The sequence below is a fragment of the Chiroxiphia lanceolata genome, chromosome 6 (genome assembly GCF_009829145.1).
Source record: "Chiroxiphia lanceolata isolate bChiLan1 chromosome 6, bChiLan1.pri, whole genome shotgun sequence".
Classification (NCBI taxonomy): Eukaryota; Metazoa; Chordata; class Aves; order Passeriformes; family Pipridae; genus Chiroxiphia; species Chiroxiphia lanceolata.
In genome coordinates this window covers 53,254,934-53,277,776 of record NC_045642.1, presented here as the reverse complement: position 1 = coordinate 53,277,776, position 22,843 = coordinate 53,254,934, and the positions used below count along the sequence as shown (strand labels likewise).

Below are 22,843 nucleotides of genomic sequence, written 5' to 3'. Positions count from 1 at the left end.
TTGGCAATCTTTCTTCCTTCAATTATCTTTCCCCTCATTCTTCTGACAGAAATGTAAAATGATGCTTTTGATGCAAAAACATGTTTTAAATTATTGGAAACACTTTTGGTATTAATTGCTGATTATTGTTCTAGTTGCCACAGACATGGCTAGTTTCCATTCAGGCAAACATTAAAGAAGAGAAAGTCACTCCAGTCACATGGCTTGGCCCAGCATGCTGAGAACAAAGTACACGTGGCACATGTAACTCACATGTAATTTTTCTGTAGTAATTTTTAAAGCTGCTAAAAATAAAGTGTCAGAAATGCTTTTTGTACTCTCCATGACAACCACTTCACAGAAACAGGAACGCAGCTTTTAAAGAAAGGATTAGATTTTGGAGTGATACCATTTTTGTGTGCCTAGAATGCCATATAGGACTTGCGGTACCTACACGTTGTACAGCAGTATATTTTGGGTTTCATGTGCATGTAACATCAAAATCACATGCAACAGACTTTGCTTCCAAATTGAATTATTGGGTTCTTACAGGAATGAAAATAGGGTATACTAATATAAAATTTAAGACCTGCATAAATTGTCTCCCCAGTTTGTTTCAGGTAGAAGTGGCATGTATAAAAGCTCACACAGACACAGAAAAAATTCACAAACCAAGACCATCTAAAGGCCTTTGAATATGAAGATATAATGATCGTAGGAGAACTATCCCCATCTCTCATGGGCTCACAGGAACGTCTTGTTTCATCCGTTATTACAGAATACCTTAAAACAGTATTTCTAAACAGAGGAAATTTCCTTTTCATAGAATATTTCTTTATCAGCTTTTTAAAAAATAAATGGAGCAGTAAAAATTGGCAGGCAATAAAATCGTAACATTAAGACCAGAGAAAATCCAAATCATTTCAGTATTCAACACCTTTTTTCTATAAGCATGTTCTAATTTTTACAGATTAACACAGCCTAGTGCCCATAATACCTTTATGCTTTGTGTATCTCATCTCTGCCCGCCTATAAATTCAACTTCTGAAACCAACTCTGTTTTTTATGCAACTACATAAGGAAAAACAACACACAACTCTTACCTTCAGGGACCCAAAGGTACTGGTTGAAGGATACAGTTACTCATCCATGTGTGCTAAATTAAATTGGGTGAAGGGCAAATCTGTGTACTGAATTTTCCCATTAAACACGCTGTGGGAGCCATTCAATAAGGAGATTGTATGAGCAGCTTTCTTAAATTCTCTCCTTCTCTGTGTGGAATTCTCATGGTAATTTCTTGCCCAGTGAAAGTATTCTGTTCTGGATCATCAAATATTTGCAGTGAGATTTGATATATTTCTATAGCTGCATTCTGCAAGATATTAAAGGAGTCAGGAACCAGAAAGAAAATATCATAAGGAGACAGTGGCTCCCTTCTTAAAAAAAACAACATAATGTATATTTCTGTAATGAATTCTCCCACAGTCTCATAAAATTATTTTGTCACTTTGTACAGTAGTATTTTAGTGCTGATCTTGATAATACACAGCAGAAATTGTCTGTTCTTGAATTTTTTTTTTTGTTTAAAAGATCACGTTTCTTTTAGCCTTCACAGTACCATGCATGTTAACAGTAAAAAGTCCAATTCCTAATGGTAAGTATCCATGTTCTGAAATGCAGATTGCTGTTCTGTTGTAACAGTTCTCAAAAAATTTTATTCTTACCAATTTTATCAGCCCTCACAGAGCAAGGGGGCAAATATCTCTGGATCGTGCAAGAAACACAACATCTTAATGTATTTAAAAGTTAAAGTATGCTCCAAATTTGCTCAAAGTCAATTTTTAAAAGATTTTTCAGACATGGGAGAAAGGCTGAAAGCCACAGGCTCTTTGCAAACTTTAAATAAGAGGCTATTTTTGGGTTTTTTTCTAGGAGCTCTATAGGAAGGACTGCAATTTAGCTGCTCAGTTGCTCCAGTGCAGCAAGAATTACGACAGGGCACATAAACTCTCAGAGGTAATGTCACCAAACTTCTTCAATATTCAAAGAAATAAATATTGTATGGAAAACAGGTTATTTTGCATGTATCAATTCCAGAACTTGTTTGCCCTTAAGGTTTTTATCTCCCCACACCCTGCCTTTAAACCACAGGAGGGCTTGAGCACCTGCTACTGTTCTGTGCAGCCTAGGGAGGCGCTGACAAAATCACAGCCAGTGATGGTACTTGAAGATACTCTCTTCCCCAAAACCCCTCCTATCCAGTAGAATGGGCCTCCTCTGATTGCCTGAAAAACAAAGGGTTTAGAAAAACCAAAGAGCTGCAAACTCTAGAATGCAAAATGCTGGGGAGAAGCAGTGGGGTGAGAGCAGGGAAATGACAAGCTACAGGCGTCAGAGATTCTGATATAATCAATTTTCCTCCTGAAGCTATTTTCCAGTCCAGCTAGTTTCCAAACCTGAATTTTAAAATGGACTGACAGAACAAATACCTTTTTCTAAAGAAACCAGAGCACCGAATGATTGATCTCCAAGGTGTAAACTTTAATTAATAATCCTCGCTTCCAAGGAAACTAGGCTTGAGAAACAGGCTCCTTAAAGGGAAGGTAAATATTATCTTAGTGAACAAGACTGTCTTTAGGGATACAGGCCCTGCACAAAGCAAAAGCACCTTCCTCACGTATATTGCTTCAGTGAAGGTCACAGGTAATAGCCCTTCCTTCATCAGTCCCATCAAGTCAACATTCCCCCAAATGATCTCTCTTTTGCAATGCTGCAATAGAATAATGCAAAATTAAATGTGGAATGTATAAACCATTTCTAAGTCAGTTGATGGCTTCAGTGCACTAAACAACTCTGGTAAATAAAGATGGAGCAAGATTTCTCTGTTAAACGGGCAATAATTTTCTGGAATGGAGACAGAACTTCCATATTAACCATTATCTTGGTTATTTTTTCCTATTATCTGACTTTCCTTAGCAAATCGTATAGGAATTATCATCATTAACATTACTAACATTACTAACATTACTAATATTACTAACATCTGAAAGCACCCTATCTGTTAGCAGTAATTAGGACCTTAAAAGTTCTTAGTAGTTCACTTGCAGAGAACTATCACAAATGTGGGATCTCCCCACAACTTCCTAGACTGTCAAACACTCAATTAAATAGGCAATCTCCACTCAGAAGTCCAACTATTTATTAATTTAACAAGTGTGAATGCACTGTCACAGCCAATAAATTCCTTAAAAATGCAAATATTGCTTGATAAAGTATTGTATGTTATCCAGAAACCTAAACTGTAGTACAATATAGTAATGTGACAGCAATATCATTTTAGTAATTCTAGTTTCCAGTGGAATATCCAGAAAAGAATGCTCTTCTTCTTAACACATTTCATAACCTTAATAATGTATATAAAATAGATCAAACAGTCATGCTACAGGATACTGTAGCTGCCCCATACAGCATTTTCACATTAAATTAACTGTATTTCTTTTCCTCATTTCTGTGGCAATTTACACCAGGCCTATTTTACAACCTGTTTATTCAATCTCTGTTGCATCTGTACTTATTGTGACTAATACTACTGTCTGCCAGCAGACTGGCAATATCATATTCTTTATTTCCAGTGGAAGACATATGAGCTAATTAGCAACATAATGATTAATCCAAAATATCCTGGAAGGTTCTGTTCATTGAAAAAACACCCTATTTCACTACATGCCATGTTTGGAACACACTGAGTTTGGAGGATTAAACCAGCTTTAAAAACTTCCCAGTGAAGCTAAAAGAGGAGCTCCATTTCTTATACAATGTGAGAGCGGGACAAGAAGCAGGCGCTGTAAATTTCCTTTGCCAAAAGTAAAGTGAAAGGGGACAACTTCAGTTATTTGTAGGGTTTTCTCCTCTAGAGAAACAAAGTTAAGGAGGGAGTGAGGTCATAAGGTTAGCCACTATTTATTTTGTAAAGAGGAACTTGATTTCTAGTTATAAAAAGAAAGTGCAGAGTAAGTCAGAGTTCAGCCAAGCACTCACAGGATAAATTTCTAAGTGGCATAAATCAACACAGATATCAAAGGAGCTATCACAATCACAAACTCAAAACTTGTTCCAAACATGAGTTTTTCTGATTTCCAGCCAGAAATCTGAGACACAACCATCACACAGCTCTCTGTCTCATATTGCTGTCAGATCATTGATAGAGATCTGAAATGAGCAAGGCAGATAAAATTTGACTGGAAAGCATGTGCAGTGATACTTCAGTAGGTCTTACCTACCAGACTTTTGGATTGCATCAAGGAATGTGGTCTCTCTATCTCTTCTGGTCCACGTGACAGAATGGCAGGTGGAACCACCCATACAGCTGATCCTGACTTTCTCAAAAAAACTATGTGATTTCTGATGCATAACAGACATTGATTAATTCTGTCATGGGAATCATAAATTCATGTAAGAACATATTGAGCCTTATGTGGATGGTTGATCTGACAAGCAGTGTCCAACTGATGGGGCAAGGAAACCGGTTTGATTTGCTTCTTCCCAGCACAAGAACACTCTTGTCACAGCAGCCAGTACCACTTTAAGTGTCAGTGAAGCCAGCTTTTCCACCTCTTCAAACAGCATTGTTTATCAAATGTGAAGCCGGAGAGCAGGAGCCAATTTGGCACTGGATTGGGGGAAAGATGAGCTTGAGGAAAGGCAAAAGAAGAACAGAAAAGATATGATCTCATCCTCCTCTTTCTTCACCCCCCTAGAAACCTTCACACACCCACACTCCAACTGCAAATCTCACCCAGGCAGACAGTCTGGAAGTATTGCTCTATGTTTTAATTACCTACTTGCCTTTTTAAGATTGTTGTTTACTATGTACTTTACATCAGTAAAGTAAACCTGGCAATGCTGGGTTAATGGTTGGACTCAATAAGCTTAGAGGCCTTTTCTATGATTCTGTGATCATTCCTATCCAACCTGAATTAACTTGGAAGGAAGTTTTTCAGTTTCACAGTGTTGTCCATGAGGGAAAGCAAATTGATATTTCCAAATACTAGGTAGATAAATGAAAGTCATTCAGTTACATATGATTCCAAAAATGTACAAAGACTGTGGCCCTCACATTAGCAGAAGAACCATGTGTAGTGAGTTATGCCATGTCATAAACAGCACTCAACTCACACCAGTATTGATATGTACCCTTTTCTCCTTTCTCTTTTGCCATCTCTTTATGTTATAGTTGCCATCTGACTTTCAGGAAAGAGTCAGCATCCATCTGGAAAAACATGGGTGCAGCCTTTCTGTCCCCTTGTGCCACACTTCTTACGCAGACACCATACCCACTTGCGTCATTGCCAAAGTACTGGAAAAACCAGACCCAAACAGCTTGTCTTCACACTTGTCAAGCCCTTCCACAAGGGATCTCAATTTTCAGGACTCTGCCGGAAAAGTCGGACAAAGGCCACAGTACAAGTCCGATATCTACTGCAGCGACACAGCCCTTTACTGCCCCGAGGAGAGGAGGAGGGAGAGGAGGCCAAGCGTGGACACGCAAGTGAAAGATGTGGGGTTCCTGCGGTCCCAGAACTCCACGGACAGCACTGTCGAGGAAGATGGATTCCATTCCAGCTTCTCTCATGAAGCCTTCCCAGAGTACATTACCTCTCTGCCAACCTCCAGCTCCTATTCCAGCTTCAGCGTCACCTCCGAGGAGAAGGAGAACGCCCAAGCCAACACTCTGACAGCCTCTCAGCAAGCAATCTACATGAGCAATCGAGATGAACTGTTTGAAAGAAAGTCCCCTGCAGGTTATGAGCACCAGGGAAGCCCCAGGTTTGCCAAGCCCAAACCTGCGCAGCACATGGAGCTTGCCGACGACAACGAGAACTCACCCACTTTTACCAGAACTCTGCCTCCATATGCAAACGAGCCTTTTCATTTCTCAGCCATAACACCACAGCAGGCATTAGCAAATCAGAAAATGAGGAACGAGTGCAGGAGCACCCACCTTTCAGAAGAAGACTTGCCTGGGCGATGGAGGCAGTTGAGCGTGGAGGACATTGGTGCATACTCTTACAGGAACGCTGGCAGGCTGTCACCCTGTAGTTTTTCAGAGCAGTACTACAGCAGCCCTATTAAGAAGGGGGACAGCCGAACAAGCCCCATCTATGCTAGTTACAAAGCAGATAGCTGCTCCGAGGGAGATGATATCTGCCAAAGCAGACTTGTGGATTCTTGCTTCCTGAGAACAGACAGTGGTCTGAATATTGACATCAGCGCTAGCTGTAAACAGGACAAATTGCCCACTTACAAAACTAAAGAACCAAGAGACCAAAAAAATGAAAGGATCACTGTCCAGTTATGCAGTAGCAAAAACATCGAAAACAGCCCAGTATTGAAAAGAGAATACGTGGACGTGAGCCCCAACAGCTCGGCAGAGTCGCTCAATCAGAGTTCAGTGGAGGCTTCAGAAATCCACCAGTCTTCCATGGATCAAGGAAGCCATTCGGGTATTCACAGTAAACAGCAGCAGTTTCAACGGACTGGGAGCACTGGTTTGAGTCGGAAGGACAGCCTTACAAAAGCACAATTATACGGAACCCTTCTGAACTAGGCATCTTCCAAAGCGGCAATAAGACAACAAACAAAAGGAAGCAAAGAGCATTTGATACTTCTAGTGAACAATAAGGTTCTAAGAAACAGGATTATTATAAAGTATATATTCATAATGGTACTATATGTTTAAAACAAAATCTCTTCAGAAACGTTATACAGCACTTTTCACTTAACATCCTTTCCACATGGGAGATCGTCCCCTTCCCTATTTTATAAACCTGAAATATTTTTATAATCAAAATGGTATTTATTAGACTATCTTAAGCTATTTGAGCAGAATTCTTTTCCCTTCAAGCAGGTTTCTTATTTATTTTTGTGCATGAGGCCATCTGTGCCTAAATTCTTGGAGGAAAAGGGTAAAATCATGATGGCGGCGATAAAAAAATAAATCCACCTGATAAAATACCATAAAATGTCATGTGAAATCAAAACAAACAAGAATGGTGAATTTGAAGGAGTATATTTTTTAACAAGAACAGAATTGTATCTTAAGTTATTTCATAAAAATGTATTTATGAGTGACTAATGTATGCACAAAGTGATACTAATATTTTGTTCTTTTAATCCACTGTGTTTCTGCTTTCCTATTTTTCCTTGTATACTACCTCAAAAGTAATTGAGGGTTTCTTTGTCACATTTTCTGTAGGCTTGCATTTATATTGTCTAAAATGCATGCAGTGTCATAATTAATACTGTATTTTGCATAACTTAATAAAAGACACCAGTGGATCTAGTTTGGGGTTATTTTTCCCTTCATTAAAATAGACCCTGGACAATAGAACACGGAATTTCTTGGAGTGGCACCAGACCAGCAGAAGTTAATGACTAAAGCTCCTGAATTAGATTGCTTTCTAAAGAAGTCTCTTTTTCTCCGTAAGCTCTAGAAATCTGGTTCACAGTCCAAGGCCTCTGGGCGTGGAAGGATGACTTCTAATCAGCCTGTTGAAAGTAAGCAATGAAAAAAAATTGTTTATCCACAGGCTTGAATTCACTAGACAGGGTTCTGCACACTGAAAGAAAACTGAAAACTACTTGAAAACCAGTGATGTGAACTCCTCCTCCAGTACTCATACACTTGACGCAATCTTTAAGTCTTTAGGACTGTTACATCTCACAGTTGCCTTTTCCTCATATGTAGCTTGGTATTTCTAACCTATTGTTCTAAAGCCTAAGGAAAGTCTGGCGTTCTGTAGCCTATGGGAATTTTACCCCTGAGTCTAAGAAGCTGTGGTTTTACCTGTACTTTGTGCATTTCCTCCACCGATTTTTCTGTTTCTCACCGTTTCATCAGTATGGAGTGTACAACTTGGAGAAGGGAAAGAGCAAAACAAGAAGAGAAGAAAAACAAAAAGGAGAGAAAGGGAGACACTGTGGATTTTCTTCCTGGCTTCAGTATTGCTGTTTGGTAAGAGGCAGAATAAGGCAACAAATATTTAGTAATTCTTTTAAGTCACGTTCAGGAAACACATATCGTATACTTAATATACTGACTCTTGACAGCTTATGTATGGGATAAGTCCTTGCTTAGTGAAGTATGTGGTAGTAATCAGTAAGATTGCTGTGGAAATCTAAACTAGTTCCTTATAAAGCTAAAATAATGATTTATCATTCAATAGCTATTAAGAAAATATACATTTTCTGCTGATTCTCTGCAAGCAGTTACCTGGCAATTAACTATGAACCAGGACTACAGAACTGCTCATTTCCTACATAAGTATCTTCAATCATGGAGCCACAGATTCAGTACACCTGGCACAAGCAACTCCCATTGCTCTCCATATTCTTCTTGTGTAATATAAAAATTTGACCATTATTGATGTGTGCAAGTACTTGCTGTGCTGTTTGGAAGATCACGCATCAAGTCCCTACAGTTCCTCTGAGATCTGTAGCAGCACCATGGAGAAAAATGGTAGCTAATAATATCACACAGGTAAGGCACAACATAATTCTAAAGTGATGCTCATTTCAGGACAAAAGCTTTAACACATCTTGTGCTTTTGCGTCCCCATACTTGCTCACAGTGAGTGTGACTGGTAGGGCATGCCAAAAATAATTCCATGAAGTCGATAAAAAACACACAGAATAAAGTTTCCAAAGGCCAACTGCTTCTTATGGCAGGATGTGACCTGCAGTAAATAGACTTGTTATTTCCCATTCAAAACACTAAGACAGAAAATAGGTGTGAAAAAACTTCACTGTTGACTCATTCAGGTATATAAAATTTAGACAATCCCTAAAGCAAGACATTCATTTCTCTGGTCAATGAATACAAGGATTTGTATGCAAGAGGTGAAAATTAACTGTTATCTCACCTAAAAAAATATATAAGCTATGGAACAGTAAATTGTGTCATTTATGAACTGGAACACAGTGTCAGACTAATCCTTTTATAATACAGTTCATTAGCTGACCTAAAGTGCTATTTTGGTAATTACAGAAAATTACATTTCTGCTAGATGTTATATATCTGATTATTTAATATCCTGTTCTATTATATCCTTTCATACTACTGCAGTTTCAGAGTCTGCTTCTGTGCTTCACTTGACTCTTCTTCTCAGTTTATGTGCACTAATATGTAGACTAAAACCAGCCTTTTCAGCCAATTAGTAACAGGGGGTTTTTTTAAAGAAGTCTGTAACTTTGTAACATTTTTCTGTAATGAATTCTGTTACAGAACAATATCTAACCCTGAAATTAATTACACCTGAATCAAAATGGCTATAAAAATTCTTCAGCTTTAATGTATTTATTTTAATTTCTCCTTAATTAGAAAAACTGACAGTAATCTTGCTAATTTTCTATTAACATGGGAAAAAAGTTTTTATAATTCACCTAAATTTTCTCAGATTTACAGATCTACCTCTATCTCACATTGGCCTTTTTAGCCACCAGCACACTTGTAGCAAATGTGGGTAGAGTCCTTCCAAAATATTCGTTTGCAAAGCCTAGCCATGATGATGATGACAGATCTACCTATGGCTTGGTTTAATTTTTCTAAACAAAAATAACTTTGAAAGATTATAATAAAGCATTTATTCCTTGAGTTTTGGGGTTAATTTTGTCACATTCAATTTAGATTTATTGAGACAACCACAGAGAGAGATTTCAGTCTTTGACTTATTTAATACGTGACTCCAGAAATGCAAACCAACAGATCTTCAGCCAACATGCCACAGACTCCTCCACTCCAGTGGCTATGAATTTGCCATGAAATACCTTTTCCCAAGGACATGAATATCCAATTTTCTCTTAAGCATTATAAGAATGCCAAGGCGTCTTCATGTTGCCAAAAACACCTCATTTTTCCGAGTGACATCAAATTCTGCATGCAGAGTTTGTAGGTAACTATGGCAGGAATTTTGCTTTGATTAATTATTTCATTTGCCACGAATAAGAAGAGAAGGGGTGAGAAAAAGAAGTGGCAAGTCTCCAACAATGCAGTGAAGCAGAAGATGAAAAATGTCATTTTAATGAATGAAAACCGAAAGCAGAATGTATATGATACAGAACACTGATCGGGGGAAAAACAAAGAGGGCTGAAAGAGATCAGAGGGAGGCATCTCAAATCACGTATTAAAACAAACAAGAATAAAAAATGCTACCAAGGACATGGAATACAATTCACCAGGAATAACAGTGTAAAAGTATTATGAAATGCATATTTTTAGATGTTTTCTCACTCCGAATTAAACTTAAAAAAAGGGTGCAAAATCTCAATAGTTGTGAACAACACCTGTTACTTTCTTTTAAACTTTTTAGAAGTCTAGAAATAGCTAAAATTTCTAGGTTTAAATCATGAAAGGCCATAACATAGGTAATTTTCAATTCAACAGTTTCTAACTTCTTCACCCAAACTAGGAAATTAATCAAACTAATTCTTTTCCCTTCCAGCACTTTTAATTAAAAAGAATTTTCACTCCATAATCTATCATAGAGCGTGATTATACAGCTACTTATATTAATTTCCCCTTGTTTAATTTTAAAGTACTAATTGTCATCCTTTGGACATCTATATAAACCTTTTATCCCCCACTTGTATTTAAAACCTTGTAATCCTTACAGACTATCATTATATATCTCCTTGAATATTGTTTTAATTGTGCAGATGTAGTCCTCTCAATTTTTTCTTGGAAGACACTCCCTTCAGGACACTGTTTTCAACTCCTCTCCAAGAAATACCCTCCTCACCTTTCTTCTGCTGAACACCATAATATTTTTTATTATCAACACTGAGTTTTTTAAAACCCTGTACAAAAATGCAGTACAAGGAAAAGAGGGGACTATGCAGACTGGACCAACTGCATGTGTGAGGCTCCCAGCACTGAAATTCTCAAGTCATGGGAACCCCACCTGAAGTGTTGCATGCAGGTCTGGGGCTCCCAGCATAAGAGGGATATGGACCTGTTGGAGCGAGTCCAGAAAAGGGTACAAAGATGCTCAGAGGACTTGAGCACCTCTCCTGTGAAGACAGGCAGAGGGAGCTGGGTTTGTTCAGTCTGGAGAAGGCTCCAAGGAGACCTTATAGCACCTTCCAGTACCAAAAGGGCTACAAGAGAGCTGGAGAGGGACTATTTAAAGGGCGTGTAGTGATAGGACAAGGGGAATGGCTTTAAACTGATAGTAGATATTGGGAAGAAATTGTTTACTGTGAGGGTGGTGAGGCACTGGAACGGGTTACCCAGAGAAGTTGTGGATGCCCCATCCCTGGAAGTGTTCAAGGCCAGGCTGGATGGGGCCCTGAGCAACCCGGTCTAGTGGAAGGTGTCCCTGCCCATAGCAAGTGGGTTAAAACCAGATGATCTTTGAGGTCCCTTCCAACCCCAACCATCCTATGGTTCTGTGAAGGCCTGCACAGAGTTTCAGTTGCAAGTTTGTTAGGCTGTAATCTTTCTCCAAAAATCAGTAGATCTGAGGCTCCTTAGCACCAGGTTTTCTAAAGCTGTAACTCCCACAGAGCAGTTCCATTTCCAGCCTTAGAGATCTATGTTACTTTTTAGAACTTTTGACAGCACCTTTGTTCTAACAGTCCTTGGTGTAAGCAGCAGCTCCTAATGACCATCAGCCAGCCATGCTGATCTACATGAATTAAATCATAGCATGTTGTCTACATAGTCTTATATCAACATTATCAGAAGTTTTTCATTGTTTTCCCAATATTTCCTCCATGTCCATTTTAAAAACTTCATTGTATAAAACCACTCTAGCAATTAAGTCATTTTGTAACAGCTTGTCCTTCAGTCCAACTCTTCTCACATTATTTTCTCTTTGGTATTTTTTTTTTGTATCAGCAAAGATATTTTAGGAATTGAGAGTTTTTGTTTAGCTGCAGCTAAAAAGAATAGTTTGAATATTCATAAGAATAGTTTGAATATTCATGCAATGAAAGGTTTTGCTAGTACAGTGGATGCACTTTCACTGATGTTCAGCCTTGCTCTTTTCACTCCTTACTTTTACACTTTCTCCAGAAAGATACACCTCTTTTTTTCCCCTCTCACTTGAAAAAACTTCAATTGTAATTCTCCACTTTCAGTGCAAGATCTTTTATAACACTTGGATCCAAGGGCTGTATCTGTAAAGATACAATTATCACTTCTTGGTCTATCTAAATTCCTCCATACACACTTTCTAAATTAATTAATACATGCTTGAGGAGAAACATGAGCTCAGGACTATGTACTTATGTGCTCTGCATGAACAAATTTCTATAGGATGGGACCAGGGAGTATGTGCCATTATCTGTAGAATCTCTATGATAATTTGCCTGAGTAGGAGCAATATACTATAATCCTTTACAATAGTACTTAAGTGTATATATATTCTGTTTCTAGTGAACATCTACTGACCATTTCCATGCCAAGCTACTCTGATGTTGAGTTTTAACCACAAAGGCCCATGCCATGGTTTAACCAGAGCCAGCAACTAAGCACCACGCAGCTGCTTGCTCACCATCCCCACAGAGGGATGGGAAGAGGAACGTGGGGGGGGGGGGGGGGGGGAAATGGTAAAACCTGTGGGTTGAGATAAGAATGGTTTAAGAATTGAAATAAAATAAAATATAATAATGGTATTAAAAAATAATAATAATTGTAATGGAATGGAAGAAAACAAAAAGAGATAAGACCCAAGAAAGACAAGTGATGCACAACACAGCTGCTCACCACCTGCTAACTGATGCTCAGTCCATCCCACAGTAGTGATAATCCCCTCTCAGGCAACTCCCCCCCAGTTCATGTACTGAGGATGACTCCTATGGCATAAAAAAACCCTTTAGCCAGTTCTGGTCACCTGTCCTGGTCATTCTCCTCCCAGCTTCTCATGCAGCTCCTCACAGACAGAGTACAGGAACTGAAAAGTCCTGGATTTAGAGTGATCATTACCTAGCCACAACCAAAACATCAGTGTGTTATCAGCATTATTCTCATATTAAATCCAAAACACAGCACTGTACCCACTACCAGGAAAAAAACTAACTTTTACTCCAGACAAAACCAAGATAATCGCTAACCTCTTAATTGTCTCAAAAGAGTTAAAATTACATTTCCCCACAGTAAAGAAATTTTGACAAACAGGTCTTCAATTTAGGTTTCAAAGTGCAAAGAAATTTCTTAAGGTTTTAACTTATAAAGTCTTTCTTTCTAAAGGAACTTCTCCTATAAAACATCTTCAAGTACCCACAAAGCCAAATCCCCGCAAACCTCCGATTAGTAGAAGAGAGCAGATAAGAATTTCAGAATCACCAGGGAAACAGGATCTTAAAGCTATCTTTACTGCCATATAACACTAGGTCAAATTTTCCTAAAACCTTGAAAAGTGTGAGTTAAATTGCAGCTAGCTGTAGAGGTGAGAGCCCCAGAGAGATCCATGGGAGTCCAGCTGCAACAGAGGAACACAGAAGGTTTACTTGGTGGATATCCATCAGTGGTCTCCAGAAAGCTTTCTCACCCCACAAGATCTCCTTAGACACCAGCTTCGTGTCTAAGGCACCACTTTGAAAAGCCTGACTCTTTCCTCCTGATAACCTCTTCACAGGTTTTGGAAGGCTGCTGCTCTGAGCTCCCTTAGCTTTCTCTTCTCCTCCCATGCCGCAGAGAAATGTGCTCTGCTTTCTGCCAGATGGGAGCTCCTCAAGGATGTTGTTGGTCCACATCCCACATCTGTAAGAAGTGGCAAGGTCCCTTCCACTCCTCCTTGCTGAGGCAAGGGAAATCCCTACAGACAGTTACTACATCCCAGAGCAGGGAGAACAAGGGTCAAAGCAAGATGCACTGATACAAGGTGCAACCATTGGAAAACATCTCTGATAGGAGTTAAATGCCATCTCAACAACACACCTATCACCAATAAATACACATAAATACTCTAACTGTGATTGTTCAGAGAAATTCTAATTTTTGAAGTCAGCTCTAATGAATTAATGTTTAAATTTATCCATCCATCTAGATTTTTACTTTGTGATTTATGAGTCAGAGCAGACATACATATGAGCTGCAGAGCCACAGCTAGCAATGTCACTACACCTAACTGAGCAATGACAGCTCTACGATTCAGAAGAAGAGAAACAGCAGCAAGTCCCAGATAAATTAAATTTGTAATGTCAGTGTCACCCAGCGTCCTTTCCTATTCCAGGTCTTCACACGTGAAGTTGTGAAACAGACTGCAAGGAATAAAAGGTATCCTCAGCATGTAAGGGTTATAAATTTCACTGGGCTCCCACTCAAGCCCTCATTTAGCTCTTTTGTTACAGTAGAAATCCTCTTAGTCTGGACACCAGTTGTATAGGGTGGCATAAAGAGGAAGACCTACACTGACAGTCCAGGTAGCATGGAACCTTTCACCTCAAGAAAGGTACTGTGCCACCGACCTGAGGAGGTGGGGACAACATTAACAGCACTTCTAAATTATAAACTACGAGTGTTGGCTCTGATGGGATTATTTTTGGGGAGGTAAATCCGGGCTTACGGTTCACTTGACTTTAATTTGACAATTTATTTCAATGGACCTTCAGCACTTCACAGTCTTTATCCTCCACAAATGAGGGAAATGCTCTTATCCCCAAAGCCCTGAGAGTTACACTAAAATGACATGCCTAATCCCAGAGAGATAGTAAGGAGTTAGCTATTTTAGTTTCAGTAGATTTTAAGGCTCCTGGCCTTGTGCTTACGTTATAACTTGAGAAATGGATAAAGAATGAAAGCTCAAGCTCTCAAGCTCAGTCTTAGCACAGGAACTGAATCATCATTTTCTGATTCATCCCCACTTACCTGTGCTTTCAGAGTCCACAATAGCCTGAAGGTGAGGGAGGCAAGACCTGACAGTGGAAGAAAGAAAATTCAAAAATTAATCTGTACATCCAAACTATTAAAATGCCAAATCATTTCTAAGACAGTAGTGTTCGTACAATAAAACTGGTTTTTCCATATTTTGTACAGAGAACACAAACGATGAAGCTACCCAAGGAAAATATGTAACTGAGCTGAGAACTTGCCTCTTGCTGTTTTGGACCAGCTTGGATTTTCCTGACGAGCTGCAGGATAGATAAGGGAATGGAGGCAGAGCAAGAATGATGGCTCTGTAAGCACAAAATCTAGCAAAACATTCCAGTTACAACATTTACTGTGTTCCCCTGATCTTTAGGGTACATTATCAAAAAGTCTCAGGAAAACGTTTTTAGCAACACAGACTATTTTCTTTCATTCTTATTTTGACTTTTTTCCCCACCTCTTTTTAAAGAGAAAAAAAAAATGTTTTGCAAGCTGCAGTGATATGGGCTTTTTCGCTAGAGCTGTCAGTCCTGCCTACAACGACCTGACTTATGTCAGTAGGGAAAAACAATCCTGAAACTAAATCAGTTTAACAGAAGAACATTTGCTGCTCAAGGTCTAATTGAAAAGAATGTCAGTAAACAGCTCATTACTGAGATTTCAGAGCCCAGAAAGTCAAGGTGTGGGAACACAACAAATACACTGAAGTCACACTTTTGCAAAGACCCCAAAGAAGTATTTTATTTAAAATAGGTTTGAACTGCCTTTTACTTTTCTTTCATTCTCCATTGATGGTGAAGATGAAATGCACTTTTTGGCACTCTAGATGACACCAATTAAACTTGATTTCCTGCTTGAGCTCCTCATAACTCCACTTGCCTACAACTTCTAAGACTGTTTTGTTTTGAGCTTTAAATTTCTGCTTTGCTTAGAAAGTGTTGTTCCCACTCAAACAACCTAACTTTCAACTCTTGAAAATAGACAGACTATTTCCAAGCCCTACCAAATAGGTAATTTGTCCAACATTTGTATTTTATCCTTATAAAAAGTTAGGATAATTCTTCTAACCTTTTATTCTTTAAGCTTATGAAGGATGGATTGTCTCTTATTACTTGATTATACAGTACTTGACATAATAGTCTCTTGATTGTAATTGCATAGGTCATGCATATTGCATTACCAAATATCCTATTTTCTTATCCTTAGCCTTTTTTCCCTTTGGATGTGAAACCTAACATTTCCTATTCACAGGTCAGTCCCTGGGCTACAGTAGCTCACCACACACCCATGCATACCTCGCACACTGGATAAAGAGAAATGAAGGGGACTATTTGAACTACCAGTATCTGCAGAAAGTCCATTACTCTGGGCTCTCCCTTTTCCCTTGCTAGGCCTTTCTCCTTACACAGCTTCTTAAACTGAAACAGCAAAAGTCTCAGCATACAGTATTCGGGAATTATTACAGAACAGCTGAGCTCCACCTCATTTTTCTACAGGAACCAACACTGCATGATCACATTTCTTAACACTCTGCAGTTTATACTTGCTTGCAAGCCAAAGCTATTTATCAATCCACATAAAAGATCTATTCAAAAAAGGTGCCACCCTGACCACAAACTACCTTGGCACATCTGCACATTCTTCAGTTAGTGCCATCCATACTAGCTAGACATTGATACTTTGGAATTGCTTTGGTTATTTTTGTATTCTCCTTCTGAGTGGATAACGCTTCACATAACCGTTGAAACAAACAGCTCCTACTGGAAAAAAAACACAAAAACAAAAACAAAAACAGGGAAGGCTTCAAGGAGGCAGGACTGCTCAGAGAGCCCATCGGACTGGACTAGTACAGCTGTTAAGGACGTGACAAGGAAGTATCCCCCATCTGAGAAAGGTTTTCCATAAGCACCCACTTCATTGCAGAGCACACTCGCTCTCTGCAGCAGGTGGATAACTGGCAAGAAGGTTCATGACTGTAATATTCCTGACAGATGGCAACCAGCATAGTCTGTTTTTCAGTAGCTCTTTCAGAGGCTGGTGACAGTCAGATTTTGATCATATTTACACCAGTACAAATCTTGGATAATGCCTTTAAGGCTCTCAGTTGCTATACAGATGCTGTAGTAATAGTTGTATTCCACACAGCAACATTTCCTCATTACACCAGTGATGGAGACTCCATGGGCTGCCCAGGCAGGTTTTGACATTTGTGGCACGCATAGTGCAAAGGACTGGACAGCTGTGAATACTTGGGGAGGGGGGGGATGTAAAAAATAAGGCAAGAGCACTAAAGAGAAAGAGGTGTGTTTCCATTTCATGTCTTGGGGTACACACTCTTAGCCTAGGATTGTACAGCAACAAACAACAGTCAACAGAATGAATGAGAGACATCAGAGAACAAGGGATAAAACAGCAACCAAAGCCTCGGACCTTCCAAACCCACAGGATCCAGGCTATGGTTAGTTTTTCCCTTATTATTACTGAGCCTGCTATCCTTTGTCCAAGCAATAGAGACTGGAAATCAGGAGAGGATCAGTTCTGTTTTTCTGCGGGCTCACAGGGCAGACCTGAGAAAATCATTGTGTCCGCTGATATCGCAGCCCCACCTCTGCAGAGCAGGCACCAGGGCAGCAGCTCCTCAGAAATGTAGAACAATGATGAAAAGAAACATAGAGCATAACTGGACTTACCTGTCAAAATTTTTCCTAATTAATGGTGGTGTCAGTCAGGCTTCTCCCTCACTGTGCTGACTGAATTAATCAATTTTTCTCTGCTCCAGCCCTATGTGTGTCAGGCAGGAGCTACCCATTGCATTCAAATTTATGGTTTCAACATTCATCAGCATTTTCTCTCCTCCCTAGGCACTAATGAAAGTTTTCATGCCATAGTTTATTTACAGTACATTCAATTCATGCCTCTAGCCATTCTAGAGACTTCCCACATACCAAGCCTTACAAAGGTTTTAGGGCTCATTTTAAGCCTACTGAAGATACACAGACTGTGCTCTCTCACTGTGGAACGTCACGTTTAATTGACTTACGCAACTGAATCACATTAAAATTTTTCAGGAATTTAGACATATTAGAATACAAACTGTAGATAAACTACTGATCTTGATCCTTGTCAGCACAACCCTCCCAGCAGCTACAGTGACCTGCTCTGAATTCTATTTAACAAATGATTTTCCATTGGACTGCTGTTTAAACTGCTTGCCTAGAAAAATACTGAGATTTTTGCTGGGACCACATCCTTAATAGGAGGAAGATATTTTCTACCATAAAACTTGCAAATGTACATGTATTATTCCCAATACTAATATTATACATATATATATTATTATATTATGACAATTTACTTTCCATTAAAAACATTTTATTAATAATTTAGATGAGTCTCAGCTCCACAGCAAGAGTATTTGTTCTGAAACCTGAGAAGCGAATTGGCTGCATTACAAAAGCAAGGTGTACACTTCTTACCCCAGCCACAGAAGAGATATTAAATGCAGCCTGCTAACACAAAAATAAAAGCCTAATTTAAAGACAGAAAATAGTCAGTACAGAAAACTGTACAATAACATTACAGTGGGGAACAAATGTGTCTATTAAGCAGCATAATTCCTTGAAAGATGAGGAACTCATTCCCCTGAAATGTTGCTCTCCTTGCAGAAGACACTGCTGCTTCAGATGGTTGCCAGTTACAGAGTGGTTCTCGTGCAGCCCACAGCAGACATGTCATTATGTCAGGCTGACATCTGATGTGTTCAGCCTCCTGGCGTATGAGATCTGCTTCTTATTTCCCTCTTCATAACAGAGGTGCAAGGCAACCTATTAGCTCTAGTTCTTCTATTCATGGCACTAAAGTGTTCAAAACACTTCCTGAAAACAGTACTGCAGTACAAAAGTGTATAGCGCTTTGCTTTCCTTCTCCCAATACTAGCTTTCTTCTGCTTCCCAGCATTTCCACAAAGGAACAGTTTTGTCACAGGCTTAGATGAGTCAAAAATGTATCTTGGTTAAAGGTGTTGTAAATAAACAGCTCACTGCATGGCTATGCTTTGGGACTAGACTGCATGTCCCAGTCTAGAGTCCTCAGCACAAGAAAGACATGGATCTGTTGAAGTGGATTCAGAGGATTGCCATGAAGACTATCCAAGGACTGGAGCACCTTTCATATGAGGAAAGTTGAGAGAGCAGGGGTTGCTCAGCCTGGAGAAGAGAAGGCTCTGGGGAGACTTCAGGGCAGCCTTCCAGTACTTAAAAGGATCTTATAAAAGAGAGGGAGAGCAACTTTTTACACGGACAGACAGTGAGCAAGAGGGAATGAGGGTTTTAAACTTCAAGAGGAGAGACTTAGATTAGATTTTAGGAAGAATTTCTTTACTATGTGGGTTATGAGGCACTGGAACAGTTTGCTCAGAGAAGCTGTGGATGCCCCATCCCTGGTAGTGTTCAAGGCCAGGCTGGATGGGGCTTTGAGCAACCTGACCTAGTGAAAGGTGCCCCTATCCATGGCAGGGAGGTTGGAACTAGATGATCTTTAAAGTCCCTTCCAACCCAAGCCTTTCCACGATTCTCCAAGACCTTGTAAGAACAATTTCCAAAGTAAGCTTGAGAAATCCCATGCAAATGCAGCAGACTTTCAATTACAAACACCTGTGGCCAGCCCAGTGGAGGCTGTCTCCCCTGTAGTCATCACAAGGGTATTTCAGCTGCCTGAGGATGCAGGGGAGTGCTGAGCACTCAAACCTGCACCTTCCAGACTCCTCTGGTTTCCCCTTCCTCCTGTATGATGGTGAGGAGCCAGGCAAGAGCTGTCTGTTCCAGACACAACACACTGCTCAGACAGAGCTGGGTCTCTGCTGTTAAGAGTTCGCTACTCTGGCACACACCCTTCCATCACATGGGACCTGAAATGAAATCCCGCAGCTGGGAAGTTACAGAGACAAGTGACAAGAGCATTATGCTTTTCTCACCCTGATGCCTGTGCATCCAGTGCAGCAGTGTTCTGCGAGCAAGACTTCAGGACCTCTGGCTCTACAATCAATCCAATAAAAAAAAAAAGTTTTTACCTTTACAGTGTGTTATAGGGAGAATTCAGAAGAGGTTCAAGCCTACCATCTATGTCCTAGATGCACCAATAGGTAATAGAGGTATTAAAGAGAAACCAAGCCTTATCATCTCATTGGTTGCACATGCCATCACACTAGAAAATGTTCCTAAAAAGCTGCCTGGATCTGAAGGCTGATCTGAAGGCTAGTTTCTAAAGAACTAGGCACCACACCTACATGAACATAGAAGAATTTGTTTCATGTATGCCTTTTTCACAGAGCATCATATTATTTGTTTGATGGAAGATGGTATTCCAAACAGAGGGATTGGTGATGCTGGTGTTGTGATATGTACTTAATAACTTTCCAGCCACAGTGACTGCCACCACACTTCAACATGTGATGGCTGAAAAGTCTCCCAGCATCAGGTTTCCTTGTGGTTGTGCCTATGAAGGGAAGGGTGCATCACAGGCAATGCAGTAGTCCTTGTCCTAAGGAGCTATTAGGGAAGGACAAACAGAGAAAATAGAAGCAGAGGGAAAAAACAAGGAAACATGAGGCAGTTCATAACAGTTCTTGAGATGTGTTGCAAAAGTTATATTTAAAAGCAGAAAGAAGAGGTTACTGTAGGGTGTTAGACTGCACAGGGATGTTCTGTGGAAGCCTTTATTGGAATGCCTGCAGTCAGACAGTGACTTCATGGATGGGACTGTGTGCTGTGTGAACGTAAAAATAAATCACCCAGATCATGTCGTAACACTTCAAATATACTTAATCGTCGTGAATTTTTCTCACAGAGATTTAGAGCAGTACTTGCTCAAAAGGGAATGATTGTAGAATTTGAAATGTAAGTGTTCAGAGAGCAAATTAATGTCTAATTATGAATGCTAAAAATAAAAACAGAGCTATTAATTTCAGGAGCAAATGATGAGCCCTTATGTTATGAAGAAAAATAACATCCCTCTAGAAAATATCTGAAGAGTCCATTGATATTTTTTCCATAATTTACTCAAATTACTGCCAAAATTTTCCTCTAACAAGTTCTCTTATGAAACTATTTTGTATTCCCTCATACAGTTGCCACCTTCCAAGATGATCTCAGGTTCAGGAATAATTAATGTGAAACTAATGGAAATTTATTAAACTAGAGGAGTTTGGTGGAAAACTAAGAACAGCTAGGCTTCCTAACTCAAATAAAAATGGTACTATCAGATCTCAGTGCAGATTACGAAGAATATGATTTCTCTCAGACAACTCCCTTGATAGATACCTAAGTAAAAGGCAGTTTAAAACACATTGAAAAGGTCATTATCCTCAAATTTTTTTTAGGACTGCAGTTCCCAAGGTAATGCTTTAAAATATATGGAAAATGGAAGGGTAGAGAAAAGGGGAAGGAAAGGAGGCTCAGGGCTCCCTGTTACGTGTTCTGCAGAAACATAGTGTGAACAGCAAAGCAATCTCTCTAGTGCCAAGGCCCAGACCCACCAAACAGACATTGCAACAGGAAAATAGGAGTTTTCATTTGGTGGAACATCAAGAGCGACTTCATATGTCAAATATTTCATAGAATCACAGAATACGCTGACTTGGAAGGGACCCATCAGGATCACCAAGTCCAACTCCTGGCCCTGCACAGGACACCCCAAGAGTCACATCATGTTGCCTGAGAGCATTTTCCAAACACTTCTTGAACTCCATCAGGCTTGGTGCTGTGACCACTTCCCTGGGGAGCCTGTTCCAGTGCCCAACCACCCTTTGGGTGAAAAATGTTTTCCTGATATCTAACCTAAGCCTCCACTGACTCATTTGTATTACATCCAAATTTGAACACAGGATTTTTGTATGAAAGACCCGTAAGTATTGGCCAAAATGCAAGCATTTAAGCTTTGTGTTTTGCCCAGGTCCCATTAACATTCTTCTTTTGTAAAATAAGGGCACATTTTCTGTTATTGCAGTGGATTTACTCCAGTTACACCAAAGAGACTTATTATAAGCAATTGTAAAAGAGGAGAAATTTCTTATTCCTTCTGAGAAACCTTGTCAGTCTTCACATTTGCAAGTCTCCCTCTCTCTGAAGGGCATTCAGAATGCACCAAGTTGCAAATCCCTAAAGGCACATAATTAATGTGGCAGTTCAGCTAGTATATTGAAAAACAAGGAAAACATTGTATACATCATTAATAAAAAGATTATTTAAAACTGCACTTCTGAAGTAGAGATGAGAGGTCCAAATGTAAATTATATCAGATGCTGGAATCCCAAAAGCATTGTCTTTATTTTAATAATGACACATTTTCTCCCCTGACTTCTCTGTAAAGCTCTCAAAATGCCAATTATCCAAGGAAGTACACAGCTTCTCGGGTGAATTTTGCAATTCACCTGTCGCTGAAGCAGCCGTGACCAGACTGCTATAGCAGTGCCAGAGCTACTGACTGAAAACTAAAGTGCTGCAAGGCTGTCCTGCAAGCACAGCCACAAATTACAGCAAATTTATGTTTAGTTTTATAGATAGGTGCAGTACGGGCCAAAGAAAAGCTCTTGGCTCTGAGTAGCATGGCAATGCAGCCTGAGCAAGTAACACAGCTGAGAGGCAGGCAGGTTTATTTGCTAGAGGCTGTTACCAGTCTCATCTTGCAGCTTCACAGCTCTAGCAAGGTCACAGGATGAGTGCAGCAAGGTTTGTCCACCTGAAAAGGACCATGAAGTTACTCCTGGATGTGGTAGCTGGAGACTTTGACAAGTGGGGGCTCTACTCAAGTCACCCCACAGCCCAACCAGGCTGCTGCTGAGAGGAGTGCTCAGCTGGCAGGTCCTTTCCCAGCTTCACTAACTTCAGCTTGCACCACTCCAGCCTATTTGAGCTTCCCGAATAGCCACCCTCTTGGCCAAGGGCACAAGAGATCCTTCACTAGCAGACACTGCTCATGAAACCTAAAGGTCTTCCCAG

The 22,843-nt window shown here is 39.8% G+C and overlaps 2 protein-coding genes across 6 annotated transcripts in view; one reads left to right on the top strand and one right to left on the bottom strand.

Moving 5' to 3' along the window:
• The window catches only part of BEGAIN (brain enriched guanylate kinase associated), a 161,263-nt gene extending 153,942 nt beyond the window's left edge, over positions 1-7,321 (top strand). For all 5 annotated transcript variants that reach the window (XM_032691961.1, XM_032691959.1, XM_032691956.1 and 2 more), the window contains 2 exons: positions 1,912-1,995; positions 5,213-7,321. In XM_032691961.1, coding sequence (XP_032547852.1) covers positions 1,912-1,995; positions 5,213-6,586 — 1,458 coding nt within the window. In that variant the 3' untranslated portion in view covers positions 6,587-7,321. The remainder of the gene's footprint in view (positions 1-1,911; positions 1,996-5,212) is intronic.
• WDR25 (WD repeat domain 25) overlaps positions 7,244-22,843 on the bottom strand; it is an 87,503-nt gene continuing 71,903 nt past the window's right edge. The window contains exons 8-9 of the mRNA XM_032691964.1: positions 14,850-14,896; positions 7,244-7,527 (exon numbers count right to left, since the gene is read on the bottom strand). Coding sequence (XP_032547855.1) covers positions 14,858-14,896 — 39 coding nt within the window. The 3' untranslated portion in view covers positions 7,244-7,527; positions 14,850-14,857. The remainder of the gene's footprint in view (positions 7,528-14,849; positions 14,897-22,843) is intronic.